At 37.8% G+C, this 22,160-nt stretch overlaps 1 protein-coding gene across 3 annotated transcripts; it reads left to right on the top strand.

The window, feature by feature from the left end:
* Window positions 1-1,285: 1,285 nt before the first annotated feature.
* On the top strand, window positions 1,286-21,930 carry LOC126819171 (uncharacterized). 3 transcript variants are annotated; one of them, XM_050547051.1, is made up of 12 exons: window positions 1,286-1,437; window positions 7,989-8,118; window positions 10,632-10,731; window positions 11,095-11,185; window positions 11,468-11,619; window positions 12,024-12,141; window positions 12,884-13,060; window positions 17,247-17,411; window positions 18,234-18,323; window positions 19,463-19,546; window positions 20,313-20,432; window positions 21,026-21,930. In XM_050547051.1, the coding sequence occupies exons 1-12, from the start codon at window positions 1,417-1,419 to the stop codon at window positions 21,080-21,082; spliced, it is 1,305 nt and encodes a 434-aa protein (XP_050403008.1). In that variant the 5' UTR covers window positions 1,286-1,416; the 3' UTR covers window positions 21,083-21,930. The 3 variants fall into 3 exon arrangements, with proteins under 3 accessions (XP_050403008.1, XP_050403016.1, XP_050403027.1); XM_050547059.2 differs by lacking the exon at window positions 1,286-1,437 and adding an exon at window positions 5,502-6,336; XM_050547070.2 differs by lacking the exon at window positions 1,286-1,437 and having other exon boundaries at window positions 6,358-8,118.
* The last annotated feature ends 230 nt before the right edge of the window (window positions 21,931-22,160 follow it).

Genomic DNA, 22,160 nt, shown 5'->3' with positions numbered 1-22,160 from the left:
GGTACCCCACCACTAGAAATATCTGTCAGAGTGTTTTTGTAATACCTGAAGATGTACGGTACACTGCTGTATGATTTTCGTGTGGTACACTTTTGAGCTAATCTAGACTAGTTGGGGGCATGGCATTTTAGGCGTGGAATACCACACCCGCCACCAGAATCCCGACAGACTTACATTCTGATGATACCAGATATACATACATTGATAACATATAGGAGAAAATTGGTACACTTTTCAGCTAGGTTAACCCCCTGGGCTCCTGCTCTATTAGCTGTGGGAGGAAACCGGAGGACCCGGAGAAACCCCACGAGGTTGGACAGGCGACCCTACTCCTTGTCACGTACAACCAGGAATTCGAAACCACGCCAGTTGACTCAATGACAGGCCTTATGATACAGCACGCACGTGCTAACCATTCGACCATCCCCCCCCCTCGTTTTTCTGAACTGTCGACACAACATCGGCTCAATCTATGCAGCTAAAGTTTAAATGTAGATAGACACTCACTTTGATCAACAAATGACACATAGAATTTAATTATATTGTTCCTTTTATTTCGTAGCCAATCTAAAGTGAGCTAGTCATTCTAATATTATTTTGACAGACTGACAATGTAGATGATGATAGGCTGAAACATGATTATGTCATAATAAAAGTGCTCGAAAATAATGTCATTAAAATTACCTAAAGGCAAATCATCAATTAATTAGACGTGTTCACATATTTACGCATTTTAACATTAAAAATACATTTCTACGAAAGTATTTATCGGGTAGGTATTTTTGGTATATATGGCAAGTAGAGACAAATTGTAAGGGTGTTCCCAAGCTAATGTTGGATTGACTCTAAGGGGAGCTTCGTATGTATTGGTATAATGGCTAACATCGGAAAAAGAAAAAAAAAGAAATGAAATGGGGTTTAACGTCCTTCTGTTCTGATCCGACTGGGCTAACGAAGATGGGCATACGCCATGCAGTGTGCTATGAGGGACATTTTGCCCGGGCAGCGGCGCTACGACCTACTATTACATGTATATCGAATTCCAAATGCCAAGGGATCTTTTACGTGCACGCCAACGTGTACACCGTTGTAACTTAGTTTAAGTTTTCGTGATAAGGGCCCAGGTCCCGTGAACCCGTTGGCGTGTACGTTAAAGAACAATTGATACATGGAATTCAAAATAAGATTAGACCGTAGCGTCGCTGTCTGAGCAAAATTTACCTCGTGGCACACAATATGGCCAGGCCTGTTTTACTCATTAATCGATAATAGAGACATGATTCAATCCACTGACTGAAGACCGGTTAACATAACCCTGTTCTTAGAAAATGTTATTCCCCAGAAATCAGCTTTAGCCTGATAACGTGTGTTGCACAAGCAAAGCTTCGCGTGACGTTTATTAATGTTGAATGTAACATGGAGGACTATGAACTGAAGGTAAGTTTATTCTCAAAGCTTTCATTGACATAATTATTGTCAAGTATACTAGGCAAGTTACAATGACTTATGTGCGTTGGAGTTAGCACCTAACAGATAAAATGTTCAGAGACTGATTATATAATTCACATGCATTACTTTATAAGTTTAATAGAAAATGCAGAAGTATTTGTATACTTCAACTGAAAATTCAAAAACGGCTACTACAGCAACCTTGATGTATTTGAATATATAGGGAGGAAATATGTTGGCGTTATGTTAAGTACACTGCATCTAGTAAATGTTAAATTTCTCCAATATTATTGATTTCGATAAATTTTTCATGCTTAATTGTTGCACAATGGATATTGTTATAGGCATGGGCCGAGATGAAACTTCCGGTTCCACCTTTGTCTTTTATACTTGAATGACATGTCAGTTTTCAGCTTGTATTAAGTCTCTAAACATTCATACCAGCCTCATTAATACCTGGAATTATGTGAATCTCTTTTTTTTTTAAAACCCCGAGAGTTAATTTTTGAAAAATGATAACTCAGTTTATTTATTATATATATATATATACATTATTAATATCTGAAGACGCCCATAGAAGGTAGACAGCTAGCTTATATGATTTAATGTATGTCAGAATGAAGTAAAGTGGAGAATTTTTTATCTGGACGGATTTTTTTAATTTATTTATGCATTTATCTACCGTAAACAAAGAAGTACTTGTACTTTATTTACTTTAATATATATATATATATATATATATATATATATTAACCCCGACATGTCAATGTTAGAGTTATCTTTCATGAAACCTGATAATTGTCAGAATCGTAATAAATTATGTATTTTAAACCCTATAGGGGTTAAGCTTAGGGTTAATTTTGGTATATGATAACATAGTTTGATTATTTTTGAAAGGTGCTAACTCAGTTTAATTATTAAAATCTTAAATTAATTATTTGGGAGATGATAACTTAGTTTAGTTATTAGAATCATTGTAATTTTAACCACTAGGGTTAAGAGTTATTTTATGATAATTATTAGAAGCATTATATTTTTTTACCCATACGGGTAACGATTCTGGAAGATGATAACTTTTGGAATATGATAACATAGTTTAATTATCAAAATCATTTTATTTTTATTATATCACTGTTACTTGTTACATACACGTGTCTTGCTGTGCATCTAAAAGCTCCTATTGAACATGTAGGCAAACAGCTCAGGTAGAAGTTATAGTCTGGAGGCTCAGTGCGGGGGGGGGGGGGGGTTGTCCATCAAATGGGCACAAAACCAGACCCAACTTTTCTAGAGTAAAAGTTTGTGTAGAATACGATGCCGAGTGGTAATCAGTCCGCCGTTAAGGGGGTTTTCGAGATATTCGGGGTCAAAGGTCAAATGGGTTCATTTGCACTGAAAGTGGATGCGCGGTCATTCTTGTATCGTGAAAGCTGAAAATGATCGAAAGTAATCACACTTTCAATAAAAATGTAAACTTGCTAAATTCACCTTTGTTCTTTGTGACCCCAGAGGTCAAAAGGTCACATTTTCCGTTTTAGCACTAGGAAGATTTAAAGTAATAAATGTCGGCGTAAAATATAAAAACTAAAGGGAAACCTGCTCTAATTAATAATAGGAACATTTAAAATTTATCTTTAGGTGGTCTTAGCACCAAACTTTTACTTTGGAACGTCGAAAATGATCTTGCATAACAGAACCAAATGCTTCGGAGCCTGTTTCAAAAATACGTAAAAACTGTTAAATCAAAATCTCTCCGAATTAGTTTTACAACTGAGCCACAACGGCCACCGATTTACCAGTGTAAACGAGCCGAGTCTTAATTAATATAACGAGAAAGAGAAATGGGATCTAACGCCCACTAGGTCATTTCGGGACTAACATGGTTCAATTTTATTTCAATAATTCGCTGGCGGAAAAACCCCACGAGATTGTCACCTGCAAGCGGGGAATCGAAACCACACCACTTGACACAATGACAAACCTTGTGATTTCACGCACACGCGTTAAAGCACTAGACCACCCAACACCCCTCTTAACGTTTTTTTTATTTTGACATCTATATATACGAATATCATTCAAATTAAACTCGTGGTGTGCAGGTTGGGTTGGTGTTAGGCGAAGGTCACAGTCACAAAAACTAGCAGAGTACAAATTGTTCCATGAGAGAAAAAAGGAAGTTAATTTATATCAATATTCCATATGCCATTTTATGATGATCAACAACATTTTCTTGGAGTGGTTTAGAAGCATAATATATATAATTCTGTAAGATGAGAGTAAATAATAATTTTAAAAATTGATGAACCGATCTTCAAAGGAGAACGACATAATTAGAAGGATTAGTACGAAGCTCCGACCCCCTTCACCTTACCTCCTATTGACCTACTAACACTAAAATTTCCCATTTTCACTTGACAATGTGAGCTATGCCGTTTTTTAATGACTGTAATGATAAGAGCTTTCTAAAGTCGCCGTGAATATTGTTGTTGTCCGATTAAAGATACTTTCCAACAAAAATATTTATCGGGTTGCTATTTCCAATAAAAATATGGCAATTTTGGATGGAAAGTGGAGACACATAATCTTTGTAGAAAAATACTAGATTCCTTGAAAAACAGCCATGGAGCACGCGCATGACAAAAATGAGAGAGCGTCACTAATTGGCAGACTGGCGATTAAAGGCTGTCTGCTCGAGTGACGTCAAAGGTTGCGCAAGAAGATTGTCTGATCTTTCATCGTTAGGGAGCGCTTGATGTATATGTTGATAAACTTGATGGTGAGCGGACTAAGAAAAAGTGAGATACCTAAAAGTACAACAGTTTCTGGGATAAAAAAACCAACCCAAAACACTGAAAAAGACGTGCGCAGTGGATAATTCGAGAATTTAATTTGGCTTCGATATTTATGATAAATGGACAGCGATTAAAGACAACATCGTCTGTTATATACAATAAATATTCTCCTCCGGCTTTTTATAGCTTAGGGTATTTCCTCGCGAACACACTGTTTTGAGAAGGATTTGAAGCAAAATTTTGAGATATTAATTAGTTTGAATATGTTTTTAGTCCAAATAATATATCGTCAAATCACCAAGTTTGTACGCGGGAAGTATCTTTAACACTCACAAATGTTGTACCTTTTATTGCAACCACAGGAGTGTCGCCTTTTTTGATGTTTGTGGAGAAAATTTTTTACGTCGTCTGTTTAATGCAATGTCACCCTTCAACACGCGACGTGTCACCTTTTATGAATTACATGTATATTTTATTTACAAAACTAACAAACAACAAAGTACAGACCTATGAAAATCACTGCTACGTTCCTTAAATATATATTTCTTTTCATTGACTTCCTAGAAGTTGTATAAATCCAAGATCAAGCTACAACCCTAATTTACTGAATATATTAGATAATGGCCCTAGTGTTTAAAAGGACTTGCTAGAACATCTGATACCACTTATCTCTTGTTATTATAACTGCGTGTCTCAATAGTTCCTAACCTACAGTGGTGTATATATAACCATGTTCCTTAAATAAAGATCACGAGCTTTAGATGTACGGCGTTAAAGCGAGATCGAGCCTTCTATTGATGATGATATAAACCATGCATACTATATATATATACATAGTCTTATAGTTATTATTTGTCTGTATATAAGGCTATTTAAATAGGCCATTGTGGCTGAGAAACGATCAGCGTATAAAATACACCAGACGTTTAGGCATTTTACAATAAGATTTGTGTTTACACAAAAAAATATTATGATTCTAATAACAAAAAAAACCCAATGTTATGGGCTTCTAGAACATACATCAAAAACTAACCCGTCACAAAAAATGTCCATTTCAAGTTGAAGTTTAACTAGGATGGTGTAAATATTTAGATATTACGTTATTAAAATAATTAACATTATTATTCTGTAAACAAAGATATTGGATATAATTGAATTCTGGCGAGAGCAATATATTTCAAAAATGAGTAATCAGAATTTGATGAAGTTTGGGATTTAGGACTAGCAAGGCGTTTTGAATGTCCAATGACTAGATGAAATCTAAAATATTTCAAATTTAATCAGTTTATTGGTGAGGAGTGAAAGAAATACACCACCCCCATTTCAATACAGAGTTTTATATGTAGTCAACATAAATATGGATCCACTCCTTGATAAAGATAAAAATAAAAATATTGGAGAACGATAGGTTCGGTATAGAGAAGGATATGGTCAACTCTCTCTCACCCCCCCCCCCCTCTCTCTCTCTCTCTCTCCCTCTCTCTCCAAAAACAAACTGTATTTAAAATAATAAGTATTGGCGTTTCATAGAATGATAAAATCTTATAGATAGTAAAAAGCAAAGTAGGCCTATATGTTCAGCTTTGCCTCGTGTAAAACTAGAAACAAAATAATGATAGTAGCCATTATTTCTCCGGAGTTAAATGGGTGACGCGGAGTCAATACTAAATTGAGATATACTACTCAATTTCAATTCCCAGAGAAGATCAGCTATTTTGTATAAATAAGGATGGGGACACTTTAAATAGTCAATAGCCCACTTGCACGTAAGTCATTTTAAAATGTCACGGCAAATGGATATCCGCATTGGGAATTCCAGTTAGATTATTTTTTGGGAGATCGGAGGGTATGTAGGGATGATGCAGTTGCTATGGGTATTTTAAGAGCGTGTATGTTAGCACTGCAAGTTGAAAGTTGGACGCGATTTGTTGATTTAGACAGCCCACGCTGATATGTAAATTTAAATGATGGGGTTTTATAGTTGGATATAAATAGACAGCTTCTACCAATAATTCATAATATTAGTTTGGTGTGATCTAGTATATAAGTTATAATTTCAACAGTTCTACTGGCTGTTAAAATGTTTCAATTGCAGGTAAGTAGTGACTTTATTTCTGGGGGGTTTTGGTGGTAGAGTGGTCGAACGCGTACACTTTAGATAAAAAGATAAATATGTCATTGAGTGTTTACTATCCCAAGAATGCACGTGATAAGGAGTAGGATCTCTTGGCTGACTTCGTGGGGTTTCTCTGGGTTCTCCGGCTTCCATCCCCTGCTAAAGACTCTTGCAGATAAGCTTTTTAAAAAATACAATTGTACCATATGTTAGTCCCGAAATGATTTGGTTTGTGTCGAGTGGACATTAACTTTCCACACCTACACCCATATACATATCTCTCCTCTCTCCTTAAAATCTTGTAATTATATTTTGTACATTTACAACTCCTAATTGATAATTTTTGACTTCGAAAAGTAGAATGCAAAATGGTATTTCATAAAAAAATAATTGTTTCTTTATCAAACGGGGGACACTAGAGTGTCCCGGTGTTTTCAGCATGGTTTTAACTTGTTAGTAGTGCAGGACGGAGTGCCTGACAAGGAGCAGCGCCTGTTCGTTTGGACGGGATAAAAAAAAGGAACGTCCTGTGTACATTGCCGGATCATGGCGAGCGCAACAGAGGCAATTGCCTATGGCCTGTGCCCCCATGGGCCCCGGCGATTTGGTGACAAAAAAAATATATTTTTTTTATTTTGTGGAAAAAAATAATGAAGACCTATTTCCCAAAAATCATGAAACAAAGTGGCCTTTTTGGGTTGGCAGCGGGAAGTTGCTACTAATTCAAATATTTTTCATATATATTTAGCCAGGTGTGCCGCTAATTTTTCATGTATTCCATGGTGTGCCGTTAGCAAAAAAAAAAAGGTTAAGAACCACTGTTCTAGGGTGCCATCTTGTCACAAGGGCCAGGCAGCTATGCTGCCTCAGGGATCGGCGACCTCATGATCCGTCACTGTCTGTGGCAGAAACGTAGCTGTCCGGGTAAAATTTCCAACATATTTCGGTGCAGAAAAGTGAGAAGTTAAAAACTCCCATGATTTGTTGTATGTTTATAAATAAATATTGTTCACATTGTTAACAACACAACAAATGATCTCCTGAATTTCCGCTACTTAATTGAACCTACTTAACGGGTCCTCCAACGGCCCGGTTACATCAGCATAAATGTTATTGCCTTATCATAAGATTGAATAGATCTACATTCATTATAAAGAGTTTATATTATGATATCTGGACCACCCATTATTTCCCAATACACTAACTCGTGACGTGTTATATTGTTATTATTGCATAATCATTCCTATTTATAAACAAACTCATGCGGATACGTAATGTCTAAATACATGAAATGAAATGGGGTTAGATGTAATACAATCATGTAGACTAAAATATCTGATTCATTTCAGGAAGAAAAACTAAAGTGAATTTCGAGAAAGTGGAGCCCTTTTCTCTTCGTTTTCTGCATATCACTTTTTACAACTAGGAAATCGAAATAAAATAAATCACGTCTGTTAAGAAAAAAAAATTCTGGTGAAGGGGGTGGGAATGGAAATTTTATTTTGGGTGTGTTTTCAGTTTTATTACGATAAATAAGCATATTTTGAACACGTGAACACCTTTGGGGGAGCTCTTACTTAAAATCATTGATTAAAAAGACACTGTTTGCACATATTCATTTAATATTTCAGACCTATGGTGTGAAAAACAATGGTTTGTCACCAGAAAAACGATCCTATTCTTTATCGGCTTTGGATGAAGGAACTCGGCGAATACACCAGAAGAACGGCAAGTTCAACATATTCCTGTGCCTCAAGTCCAGTAAGTTGTTTAACAAAATTATTGTATTTAATCCTACTAACGAATGGAAGGGATTTAGATTATAAGGTCCGTCATTGAGCAAGTAACGTGGTTTCGATTCCCAGATTGTACGTGACATGGAGTAGGCTCGCCTGCCCGACATTACACGTATTTATGCAATAGGGAAGGGAATATACACTCAACATTTTCGGTGAATGAACATGAATTACTGTTAAATAGTATATATGAAACGTTAAAACTCTTCATGCATTATGTCAAATACTTAAAAATAAATAAATGGACACACCCTATGACAGGTGATTTATGGGTATAGTATGACAGGACATCATGGTAGAACAAACACTATAACATGATCCAATAAAACAATTAGACACGCATTTAACAAAACAGCATAGAGGATAATATATACATAATAAATTACAAATTAGTAATAAATTACCAAGTTGTCTATTTTATATAGCTATTATAATGAATTGTAACCCAAAAATGGACATTTCCTGGATTCGGATTGGTCTAAAAGTGGCGTCGAATGAGTATGACAGTCCTCTTGATTTCTTTGGTTTTTACGTTATCAAAGATGCATTCCCACGTACAAATGGTCTGATTTGTTGATATATACTCCTAAAAAAATTAGGGGATATTCAGAAACAATACAAAACTGCGGAAATGCACTGCTGTTTTTTTAGAGGTAACTAGTGTATGTTAATAACAGGCCGTCGCCTCCACATGAACATAAAAAGTCCATATGGGCGGCGTATTTGACGGCCCCATTTCACTCGCAAAGAGATACACTGTGAAAAGTGAAAATGGACGTTTTTGATTTTTGTCTTAATAATGAGTAATTGCTCCACCAATCCTCAGACATTCAGCAATTCGTCGTGGCATGCTCCTAATCAACCGTCCAATCGCGATTTGGGACAATCTGATCCACTCCTCTTGCAGTGCCACGGTCAATTCTTGCAGTGTTGTCGGTTGGCGTTGACGTCGATGAACACGTCTCCCGATCAAATTAAACGTAACACACTAAAGAAAAGATACGCTAAACAGTAAATCTTATGCACGAACCGATATGAAAGCAAACATGGATAGGATAAATCAGCAAGCGGCAGTTTTCATCAACCCTTCCTTGAAGTGTCAAATTTGACAAGGAACCCCTCCCACGTGTATGCCGCTATTGCGTGTCGCACATGCAGCTCAGTGGTTCTGTTGAGGCGATAAGTTCTTCATCTGTGAACATACTCTCAAAGCATGTCAAGTGTCCATGACTATTTATCATATCACAACCTGCATAGGTATTTGCATTTCAACATCCCCTACTTTTTTTGAAGAGTCTATTTGGATTAAAACCATATGCAGACTAAATCGTCTATCAAAAGGTTGCTTCAAATCGCCCTCAAAACATTTAAATCTCCAGAAAACTACCCCAAGATGAAAAGTTTATTTTGTGTAGCCTTGTTTGTCACGTGACTTGAATGAGTAGGAATGTGATTATAGCTTGTATTTGTCATTAATCGCTGTCCATTCACCATAAATATCGAAGCCTAAGTAAATTCTTGGACTATCCTCTGCCAACTTATTTTTCCCCGTTTAATCCCAGAGTCTGGTGTACGTTAAAGTCGTCCAGTGTTTTCACAACCGCTAGCCATTCGATCAACACGTACGAAGCGCCCCTTACGTCACTCGGGTAGACAACTAGCGGACAGTCGCTGATACTCTTACACTTTTATCCTGTGGATGTCGGTGATATCCTTAAAATTTTAACCTGTTGATGCCCTATGGGTGTTTTTCAGGGAATTTAGTATTTTTCTAGCAAGAATGAGTGTCCCTACTTCCAGAATATACCAACATGCCATACTTTTATTGTAAAAAAAATCAACTTTTCAATACTTTCGTAGGAATACATCTTTAAAATGGCTTATCCATTCAAACAAATATTAAGGATTATGTAAGATTTATTCACATGGCAAGCCCATAATCGGAGACTGCCGATTGAAGGACTGAAAATCGAAACTTTATTTATTATCGTCAATCTGCTCGTTAGAGACCATTTTCGCTATTTCTTGTCAAAAACTTCAAACATTTATAACTTCGCTTAGAATGAAGTTATTTGACTGACATGTCCAATGTGTTCATTTTTTATTATCTATTTTAATATACTATAACAGTTGTTATGTAAATCATACACTATGCATTATTTAAGTCTACCGTGAATTAAACGATTAGTTGTGCCGTTAAAACTGACATAACCTAATACCTAGAAAGATTAAGAGACAGTTAACGCAGTACCCCCCCCCCCCCCACACACACACACCCATGCCATGGACAAAGATGCTATATATCATACTATGTTTTGTTGCCTGTCAATTGTAATAAAAGAGTATTGTATAGATAGAAGATATAGTTTAGACCATAGCTAGATTTTGTTGTAGTCAAATGTTAATTTGGCTGTTTTTAATTGTTTTTATTTTCTTTTTTATTGAAGTAAACTTTTTCGCTTCTTTTTTCTGAAACAGATATTCGTAAAGATCATTGGGACTCTGACATACACCACCCTATATGTTATGGTTGCCAACGACCTTTTAAGGTTTTATTTCGACGTCACCATTGCCGAAGGTAAACAAAAACATACACTAAAAAATTGAATTGTCCCTTTTTACCACAAGTGTTAAAAATGAAAGAAACCAATGAAAATAAGAAAAATAATAGAATATTTACCAAAAATCTGTCATTTAGAACTACGAAAGACACTTAGCTTGTGAATATGTTTTGGCCTAGGGATGGCATGTCCAAAAACGTTTCACATTGTCCAACTCGGCGTACAGGAAAGACGCCCCTTTCCAGTTCCCCACCTAAAATAATTCTGGACTGATTTTAAAGTAAATCATCTTTGCAGTGTTGCAGTGCGAAGATTCTAAATTGGAATTATTTCCCATGAACCATTAAATCTCTTAACCGCCAATTTTAAATGATTTTCAGATGTGGTAAAGTGTATTGTTATCATTGTTCAGGTTATAAGATGAGATTAGATGATGATGCTGAAATAAGTAGTGAGGGTAGACCTCACAGGGTAAATAGATAAATCACTTTTAATGTGTTTTAATTTGTTTGAATGTATAAATATATGCTAAACGAAATGTAGGCACAGATTAATGTGGTTTTTTTTTTTGCAATTGTGTTGTATTTGCCAACATTTTAATAACCCACCCGTTCCCAGTTTTTTGTCAACAATTACCATCTATTTTAAAATCACTGAAATGATTCATTGGGGTCATAAGAAACGTGTCGAAATTCTGATTCTTTCCCGACGATTTATAACGATAACCTCTACGTTGGATTTTTAATACTCCAGGTTTGTTATAACTGTAAAAGATCTCATAAAGTTGTTGCGACAGATGATGCGTCAGATGGAAAAACAACAAGATGGTCCAAACAGTTCCAGTTTCTTCGTGAAGAGGCGCATGTGAGTAATTCGGCCCTGAAGAAAGAATATCCATCTAATATGTGAGTGTGTTTACAATTTAATCTCATACATATAACCTATATAATTATCTTTTATTTTGGAAGTATTGAAATATATTAACAGTGTTTTTAAAAATCCCAGTTCAAATGATAGTAGAACCACTGGTTTCACTGTCTAAACATTGGCGTGTATACATAGGTAAAATTTTTTGTTGTACTCAAGGAGGAGTCGACAGTGAATGCTTCTGTTCAAGTAAGATTTTATTCCTTATACGAAATCAGAGTGAAGAAGAATGCCCATTTCTTATACGAAACCAGAAAAAGAACGCCTCAAACTTATTCAGTTTCAAAATGACCTAGATATAGAGCGTATCGTTAAGTATCATTATATTTGTTGACATATTGGAGAAACTGGGCATTTTTAACAATATTTATCAACATTTCAGGTTTCAAACTGAAGTTCTACAAATGTGTGAACCTGTTGTAGATGTATTTATTAAATCTAATAGGAAAGATCCGAAAAAGAAAAACATTATTGTTGATGCTGTTGGGGGTGCTATAAAGGTGGGTTTATTGTGATAATATATTAACCATGGTAATGCAATTTATAATTTTGTTTAACAGGTAATAAGTATTTTGTTCTGATTTGATTCATTTTGAAATATCCATGTTATGTTCTGTTCTGTCGACTGTTGAACGTTTGGACTGCATTATCGGTTTTTTATGAAGAACACAAAACAGCTATACGAACAACCCACCCGTTTCATATAGACTCCACCTTCTGACTCTTTAGTCATTATTATATATCATTCTATCAAATTAAAGTACTTTTCTATTCATAATACGATTCTTATTGGACCATTGTGGTAGTAGGCTATCGTCGGGGCGCTTTACATGTTGCTCTCGGAATGGTGACGCGCGCAGCTTGTCGATCAATTATGGTTAGCACGTGTGGGCTGTATCATCAGGTCTGCCATTGAGTTAACTGGCGTGGTTTCGATTCCAGGGTTGTACGTGACATGTAGGGTCGCCTGTCCTTCTCCGGGTCCTCCGATTTCTATCCCACTGCTAAAGACCCTTACGCGCAAGCGAATTATTGGAATAAAATTGAACCATGTGTTAGTTTCCGATAACCGTAGCCTATATTAAAAATGAATGAATGAATTAAAGGGAGTTTATTGTCCACTCACCATCTACATATAATATGTGGGTCATATCAGGACAATAAAATCAAAATGACATGTATGAAAGTGTCAACGAGACATTAAAACCCATTCGTCTCAGAGGTCTTTATTTAATGTTTCAGGCTTCTGGTCGTGAAAGTTGGTGTGGAAACTGTGATAAGAGTTTGATGAATCCCCAAAATCGGAAAGAATGTAGTTTATGTAAGGAATCATTCTGCAAGAAATGTACAAGTAAAGATCTTGTCATTTACTCCTCGGATAACTCAGATCTGAAAGTAGCCATCACCGATGATTTTACGGTAAGTCAAAAGCTAATTTATTGGTGATTCTTCAAACTTCTTCATATTTAACAAATTTTTCACTGCCAGGTTTTAAAAATCACTCGTTGATTTTGGTAAAACATTCAAACAGTTTCAGGGAACGTTATATGTTGATTTGCTTTGTAGGATGACAATGAAAATTTCATGTCCATAGATAAAGACAGTGTTAAAAATAACCAATCTTGTGTTCCACTGTCGACACAGTCAACATAACGCTAAATTTAGTAGAAGAACGTCGATTTCCGCTTAGTCTTTCGAAGATAATAAAAAATATAATGTACAGGGCTTACCGCACGATTAATGTAAATAACACTTCAGATCATCATGCCAACAAGTTCACTTACCCGTAACGGTCGAAGGTAACGAGCAAGGTAGCTCCGTCTGTATTATTGCCCAATCCCAAATAACGTGCTGGTTCGCTATTCATCATTCGAGAATTCCGAATAAAGTGCGAAATTCACGTTGCCCAAATCAAATAGTTTTAGCTATATAAAATTTCGAAAATCGTCTAGCCTATTAGGCAGGGTGAGCATTATTCTGCAAATATGTAGGCTACCAAAATGTGACTGTTTATATATACTATTCAAAAAAGTAGGGGATATTGAAATGCAAATACCTATGCAGTTGTGATATGATAAATAGTCATGGACACTTGACATGCTTTGAGAGTATGTTCACAGATGAAGAACTAATCGCCCCAACAGAACCACTGAGCTGTACGTGCGACACGCAATAGCGCCATCCACGTGGGAGGGGTTCATTGTCAAATTTGACACTTCAAGGAAGGGTTGATGAAAACTGCCGCGTGCTGGTTTATCCTATACATGTTTGCTTTCCTATCGGTTTTTGCATAAGATTTATTGTTTAGCGTATCTTTGCTTTAGTGTGTTACGTTTAATTTGCAATGAGACGTCTTCAACATGATGTGGAACCGGTACCAACAAACACATAATGTTGATGATAGACCTCGTTCAGGTCGTCCTGGAGCCACTACACAAGCCCAGGATCGACACATTCGTACACAGGTCCTGCGAAATCGAGGACAAACGGCCAATCAGCTTTCTGTAAACTTGTACCAAGTTACATGGCAAACCGGCGTCAATGGTGTAGGCAGCGTAGAAATTGGGGTAATCGTCGATGGGCGCGTGTTATGTTCTCAGATGAGTACAGATTTACTTTGAATTTCACCGATAGGCGTGCTCGCCTTTGGAGGCGTGTAAATGAGCGTCATGCTAACATTAACGTCAGACAGCATGACAGATTCGGGCGTGGGCCTGTTATGGTGTGGGGAGGAATCACCATGACTGACAGAACGGACTTGCATATTGTTCAAGGAAGGGTCACTGGTGTGTACTACCGTGACCACATCCTGGCACCGATAGTTCTGCCCTTTGCTCAACGTGCAGGTCAACGTTTCATCTTTAAAGATCATAATGCCCGTGTCCACCGCGTTCGTGTCGTAAATGACTACCCCCAGCGTCACCATATTGTCCATATGCCTTAGGCAGCCTGACCTTTCCCCTATAGAGCATGTCTGGGACATGATCGGGAGACGTGTTCGTCGACGTCAACGTCAACCGACAACACAGCAAGAATTGACCGTGGCACTGCAAGACCAGTTGGTCAGATTGCCCCAAATCGTGATTGGACGGTTGATTAGGAGCATGCCACGACGAATTGCTGAATGTCTGAGGATTGGTAGAGCAATAATTACTCTTTATTAAGACAAAAATCTAAAACGTCGATTTTCACTTTTGACCGTGTATCTCTTTGCGAGTAAAATGGGGCCGTCAGATGAGCCGCCCATATGAACTGTTTATGTTCATGTGTAGGCAATTGGCCCGTTATTAACATACACTGGTTACCAGTTTTGTATTGTTTCTGAATATCCCCTGCTTTTTTCAAGAGTATATGTGAACGTATATGATGCAATTCGCTCAGTCATACGTTATTTCACGTCTTTTATTGAGGAAGGAGCTGCGGATGTTTATGCTGAAACCTTAATTTCCACCATGTTATCTTACTTCCGATACTCACATCGTGGTTTTCCTCTTCTCAGTTTGAGATAATGACGTGTTTCAGACTTTGGATCGAAACAGTATTGTTTTCGTAATTGTTTTTATTATATTTTTATTTGGTCGCGAGGTGGGGGGATTTAATCAGAGTTTGAAGCCAAAACTGTGCATGGTGCAAAACAAGGGAGGTGTGTGTGTGGGTGTGTGTGTGTGTGGGGGGGGGGGGTGGCCGAATGGTTGGCGTGGTTTCGATTTCCCAGGTTGTACGTGACAAGGAATAAGGTCGCCTCCGGTTTCCTTCCACTGCTAAAGACCCCTACGCGCAAGCGAATTATTCAAATAAAATTGAACTACGTGTTTGTCCCGAAATGACCCAGTTTGTGTCTCATATTTGACAAACAGGAAGTGTCTTACGGGTTGGACAAAAATAATCACAGAATGCCCACATCTCGGTTTTTCTCAACGGTTCGGGTTTTCATTTTTGGATATTCTTTGGACGAATCCCCTATGGGCTCTAACTGACCGATTTTGAAATTCGGAAGTTCGCTCGTTTAGTTTTAGCATAAAAGACTTTCAAAAGATTTCTTCATCCGTTTTTTAGACATTCAAGAGGCCTTCCGATTTTACCCGAACATGAACAATTCTCTCCATTTTAAAAATAGACCATAAATGACATATGGTGGTGTTAGCCCCCAGATATTATCTTTCATTTTCAGAGACCTAGCTTATCCGATAACATTTTCAACCGTTTGGCCGTCATATTGGATTTTACAAAAAATCTTCAAATCGATATTCAGCGGCCATTTTGATTCCGATTTTCGAAAACTTCTTTTTTGTTTTGAACCTACTCCAAAAGGCAACAATTTTTAGGGAGCCGATTTTTGAGTTTCGATTTCGGGAGTTACTCGGGACTTTCTACAGCAGATCGGTGTCAACGTTATGCACTGGACAGCCCTTAGTCCGGACTTAAACCCGATTGAACATCTTTAGGATGAAATTCAGAGGAGATTTAATAACGTCGTACCGAGATCAAACACAGCCGATGGATTGCGCCAGGCTTTTCTGATAGTGTAGTTCCAGATGTCAATGGCGTTCATCAATCGTCTGGTCCACTCCATGTACAGACGCCGCGCTGCTGGCTTTCGCAGTGGACACACCAGATACTGATATATAGACTGTGTACAGACTCTAAACTTTCTCGTAATGTCTTGGAATTGTGATGAATTAATCACTAATGTGTCAACATACTGTTCACAAAAAATTGCTTTGATCCATTTAGTAAGTCGTTTTCTAGAATGATTTGATTAAAGTGCCTCTCTGATTTTGAAAACGTACTGGCGTTTTGGGGGTTTTTTTTTTTGTTTTTTTTTTTGCTGTTTAGTATAGAAATGAAATGAAACCGGGTTTGACGTCCTACTGTTCTGCTCCGACTGGGCTAATGAAGACGGGAATATGCCATACAGTGTTCTATGAGGGAAATTTTGCCCGGGCAGCGGCACTATGGCCTACTATCATATCGCATTCCAACTGCCAAGGGATCTTTTACGTGCACGACAATGTAAACACGGGTCCTCGGGTTTTCTTCCCATCCGAACGATTAGACAGCTGTCCTTTTCAAGCCCTCCGTCCTGCACCGCTGACAAAGGGAAACTCCGCCGGAAAAATCAAGATGAACTTTCCGGGCCAACGCAGCTAGGGATCGAACACGCGAACTCCAGACTATCGAGGCAGCGTTTTTACCCACTTAGCCACCGTATTGGATCTTAATATACTCAATAACTTGATTGTTGATGTGGCAAGGCGTGATCTGACGTACCGAAACACGTCAGTACTCCTTCGGAGTACTACTTACTTTTAGATAACTTTCTATACTTCAGCACGTTATATATGTGGATTCGGGTATTCTTACTTCCTAACTGGAAGGGGTGGGACACAGTCATATTATGAACTTTCTCCATAATCACCAGATCCAGACATACTAAAATTACTAGTTTCTAAACATGGGCCATGTAGGAGGGAAAATGTACGTTTTTTGGTTAGTCTTTGACAGTCCATCAGCACCCTCCCGACCTTACACCTCCCCCCCCCACTCATACACACCACTGTATTCCTGTTAACAAAAGATGCCATGTTTGTATTTATGATTTCAGGGATTCCAAAAACGCTTTTCAAGTTCAAAACTGTTCCGAACCTGTCTTCGATGTAAAGCAAACGTAAAGGTTATCTATGATGAGGCCATTTTTAACGAGAAACTACATGACGCCCATTGTAGTTTGAGTCATTTACAGTTTAAAATAAGCGAGGCATTGGAACAGGTAGGGTTATTATTTGACTAATTAATGGATTAATCGTGTCTAAAAAGAACTAACAATCAAAACAAATAAAATGGAGTCTAACGTCCTACTTTTGTGCACCGATTGGACTAATGAAGACGGGTGTTACGGCCTACTCTTATCTCGAAACTGTCAAGGGTTTTCGGCCAGCTCTTATTTCGAATTCCAACTGTCTAGGGATCTCATCCCATCCGAACCACTAGACACTGTCCTTGCTAGGCCCAATGATAAGGGCTAACCAATCCGGAAAATGCCGAGGAGCTTTAGATGATTAAATCTGTCATTGGGTCAAGAGGCGTGGTTTCGATCAGTGTTGCCTGTCTAATCCAGTAGGCTTTCTTTTGGTCCTCCTAAGACCCATATGCACATGCGCATTATTAACATAAACTAAATTGTGCATGTTAGTCCAGTAATGGCCTTGTTGATTTAGGGTGGACGTTAAACCCCATTCTCCCCTATTAGTTTTTTAACTGAGAATTTTAGTCCCGAAATGACACAGTTTGTCTTAGTGGACGATAAACCCCGTTTATATAGCTCTCTTATTTAGTTTTTAACTGAGAATTTCAAAGCAAAATAACAGACAGTTTAATTTTCTCGGCCCTGATTTTATTCCAAATAGACGAATACGGAAAATGAAATGGAGTTTAATGGCACGTCCGCTCCAACCGGGCTATATTGCGGCAAGAAAAATACGGAATAGTATATTATGAATGTAAATTGCACAAGACATACACAGTGTACGAGCGACCTGCTTCTTTTTAAGTAAATGCTATTTATTTTTATAAAATTTCTTTTTTAATGTAGATCTATGATGGAATGGTACGACGTACCCTTGCTGAAACACCATCTCTCGAGATCACGGAATACAGAGAATCGTCATTTAACTCGAAAGAGGTAGTATTTTCTGTCGTAACTATTTGAGGTTGTACTAATAGTGTGTCCTTCCCATCGTGGGCTGTTATTTTGTTTCTAGTTCAACCAGGGTTTCACCCGACGATTAATTTTGGCGTTATGTTCCTTGACAGAGGTTAGAATGTGAACAAAACAAACAGGTCGATTCACAGAATTCAACCCAGATGAACCCATATAAATACGGAGTACTATTGTCTAAAATCCACCCTATTGCAGAAAATTAACACATTGGTGACTCCACAAACTTGATTACGATTATCAAGTCTCTTTAGACTGTAGTTCGCTAGGCGGGAAATCATGTTAAAAACTATAACCTCAATTGCCTTCGCAAGGTTTTTTTGGCAAAGGGGGATAACTCTGGAAAAGAAAGTCGCAGAACACTAAAAATCACAAGGGATACTCTCAATCTACACACAGGGAGAGAGATAGAAATGGGGTTTAACGTCCACTCGACACAAACTAGGTCATTTCGGGACCAACACGTGGTTCAATTATATTTCAGTAATTCGCTTGCGCTCATAAGGGGTCTTTAGCAGTGGGAGGGGGCCGGAGGACCCGGAGAAAACCCACCAGGTTAGACAGACGACTCTACTCCTTGTCACATTCAACCGGGGAATCGAAACCACGCCAGTTGACTCAATGACAGACCTTATGATACAGTGTGCACGTGCTAACCATTCGGCCATCCAAATCCCTATATACTCACAGACTGACAGACCTGTGGCATTACTGAATTCTGCGTAACTCCATTGTAATTCCGTCAATTCGGAACGTTCCGGAATAAAAATGGAGCATTCCCATGGTTTTCAGAAAAAGGGGGCATAACTAAAGATCGTAGAACGTTCATTATCCATAGGTTTCGTCCTCTCGTGACCACGATGCTTCACGCCACATTTTTAAAGAATCCATCAAAAACTGTAGCCTCTATGGCGGCCATAAGCCAATTGTTTACGAACCGTCGGACATGGTGACGACATAACACGGCTACCAATTTTTCTCGGTCAGAAAATGACAGATGTTTATGTTAAATGATCTGAATGCTGCATGCGATTTATTTCTACCACCAGGTAAAATCTGTTAAAATTCAATTTAAATAAATCAACTGTTATGCTTAATTTCAGATAGAATTTGCCGATTTTGTTTTTGTGGAAGACGATAAGGATGCCGGTGACTTTAGGTTATCTAGAACAAAAGATGAAATAAAGGTGAGCGCAATAAGATTTAATAATAATAAAAAAAAGCATTAACGTCGATCTTTAATGAAATAGGGTTTAAGGTTATACAGTTCTGCACCGACTGGGTTAATGAAAACGGGCATACGCCATACAGTGTGCCATGAGGACAATTTTGCCCTCACAGAGGCACTGCGGCCTACTCGTATATAAAACTCCAACTGACAAGGGTTTTTTTACGTGTTCGCCATCCGCACGTCGCATCCGCACTTCTATAGTTTGTCCCTTGTCAGGCCCACTTTCTCGCACCACTGACAAGGGAAAACAGAAAATCCCTTTCTGTGTTAATACAGGGTTTTTCTTTACATGTACGCCGTCCGCACGTCGCATCCGCACTTCTATAGTTTGTCCCTTGTCAGGCCCACCTTCTCGCACCACTCACTGACAAGGGAAACAGAAAATCCCTTTCTGTGTTAATACAGGGATCGAATATGGGACCTCCAGGTTAGCGAGCCAACGTCTTACTCACTGAGCCGCCGCGGCTCCCGTCGATTTTAAAGAGAAACTATGTTAATTTCAATGTGTACATTGGGGCATCAGAACAACACACACTGTGTACACTGTTTATTGCTAAGTCCTTGATCCTGCACCACGGACAAGGGGAAACCACGCCAGAAAATCTCAAGAAATTTTCTCGGCCAATAAAAAATTCCGAATGCTTCGTAAGGAAATGGGTTTTAATTAATGTCATGCTTTTGGATGATTATATTATAACATGTCTGTAATTTTATATTTGTAGGCCCAGGGTTGTGATATATCAAAAGACTTAATTGATAGTTATTATAATGAATTCCAGAAGCTGGTACAATTAAAGCCACAAACAGAAATACAGAAACGACTTTTCTATAACGTTAAAGTGGTAATACATAATTTACTATATCTACCCCACGTCAGTCTCTTTATATGTTAGCTTTTCTAAATTGCCATTAGGACCGAATTTTTCAAAATCAAGAAGTAATTCAGTGTATTTGACATTTTAGCTAATAGCATAGCCTTATCGTCAACGTCTGGAGGCCACGTTGGCTCGGAGAGTAAGACGTTGTGTCGCAAACCTGGAAGTCCCCTGTTCGATCCCTGTGTTAACCGAGAAAGTTCATTGGAATTTTCCGGCTTTACCACACTTCTCAGTGGTGCAAGTCGGGGCCAATTAAGGGACAACATATAGTCGTTTGGATAGGACGGACCGAAACCCGAGGTCAGTGTACATACTGACGCGCACGTAAACAACCCTTGACATATTCGATATTAGAGTAGGACGTAGTGCAGCTGCCCGGGTAAATTTCCCCTCATAACAAACTGAATAGAGCATACCCGTCTTCATTAGCCCAGTTGGAGCAGAACAGTAAGGCATTAAACCCCATTTCATCGTCTCTTCCGAAAACATGAAACATTTAGATGTAGTTATTTCCCTTTATAATATTTTCAAAGAAGAATTTTTGTTTATTTTTGCAGGCAATGAGAGATTATTATATAAACACCAATAGTAGAATAAAACATTTTTCCAACTGAATAAAAAATATACAATGGAATAGCTACATACATGTTGAAAGTAATGGATGTTAATCATTTCATTAATTTAATAAGTACCTAGGCTAAAGCCACTGAAAAATGGTGATGTCCCACAGTGACCTAAGTCCCATGCCAAAGTCTCACTGATAACAGAGTAGTTCGATAGATGGATCCCGTTGTCTGCGATATCACTTCGGTGGAATCGGACGTTAAATAAAGCTATTTCACACATAGATGGACCCACTCGTAGCCCACTTTACAGTTACACCGATGGGCTGTGAATGATACCGATATGCTCCATATCATGGTGGGGTACCTCATCATAGTGCTGTTATTGTCATAATTTCGTATATTCAAAACTGAAATCTCAATAGCTGTGACGGAACTTCTAATTTATCAATACAAACTGTATCCGAATTAGAAACAAAATGTCTTAAAATACCAGTCATAAAGTTCTTTTGTATTTCAACAAGAAAACCACGGTATCCGTTACTGGCAAGAACTAATTCTGAGGCTTCGTGTACAACAGAACAGAAAATAGCCATACCTTTTCAAAGATTACAATTAATGAATATTATCAATCTGAGGGTTCACGTGCAACAAAACAAAATATGACCATGCCCATCCAAATATTGCCATTGATAAATGTAATACCATAGTCATTCACCATTGATATTATTATTCTTATGTTTTATTGATGTAAAGGCTTTATACACTGTTTCATATATATTATATAAAATGTCACAAAACCCACAGACGATAGGCTGCAATGTATCTTATATTATATAAAAAAAAACCATATATTTGAGTTTTAAAAAACTAGAATAAATGTATTTTACTGGGTTCTCTCGGCTGTCTTTCTTTTCTTAGATATCTATTTTGAAAATATTAGGTGTTTCAAAAAAAACCAACACATTTTAGTCGACTTTGCAATAGTTTTCCCTCGCACAAATTATAGCAATAGTCTCAATAATCAGGTCTGCACTCTTACGCCCTTTTTACGATATTATATATCCGCCTGGACGATCCCATTTTGTGGACAATATTGAACAATAAGTCAGTGGCAGATCAATCTGGG

This window comes from Patella vulgata, chromosome 1 (genome assembly GCF_932274485.2).
Source record: "Patella vulgata chromosome 1, xgPatVulg1.2, whole genome shotgun sequence".
Taxonomy (NCBI): domain Eukaryota; kingdom Metazoa; phylum Mollusca; class Gastropoda; family Patellidae; genus Patella; species Patella vulgata.
The sequence above is the reverse complement of the archived record's forward strand: the minus strand, read 5'-3'. Positions and strand labels throughout refer to the sequence as shown.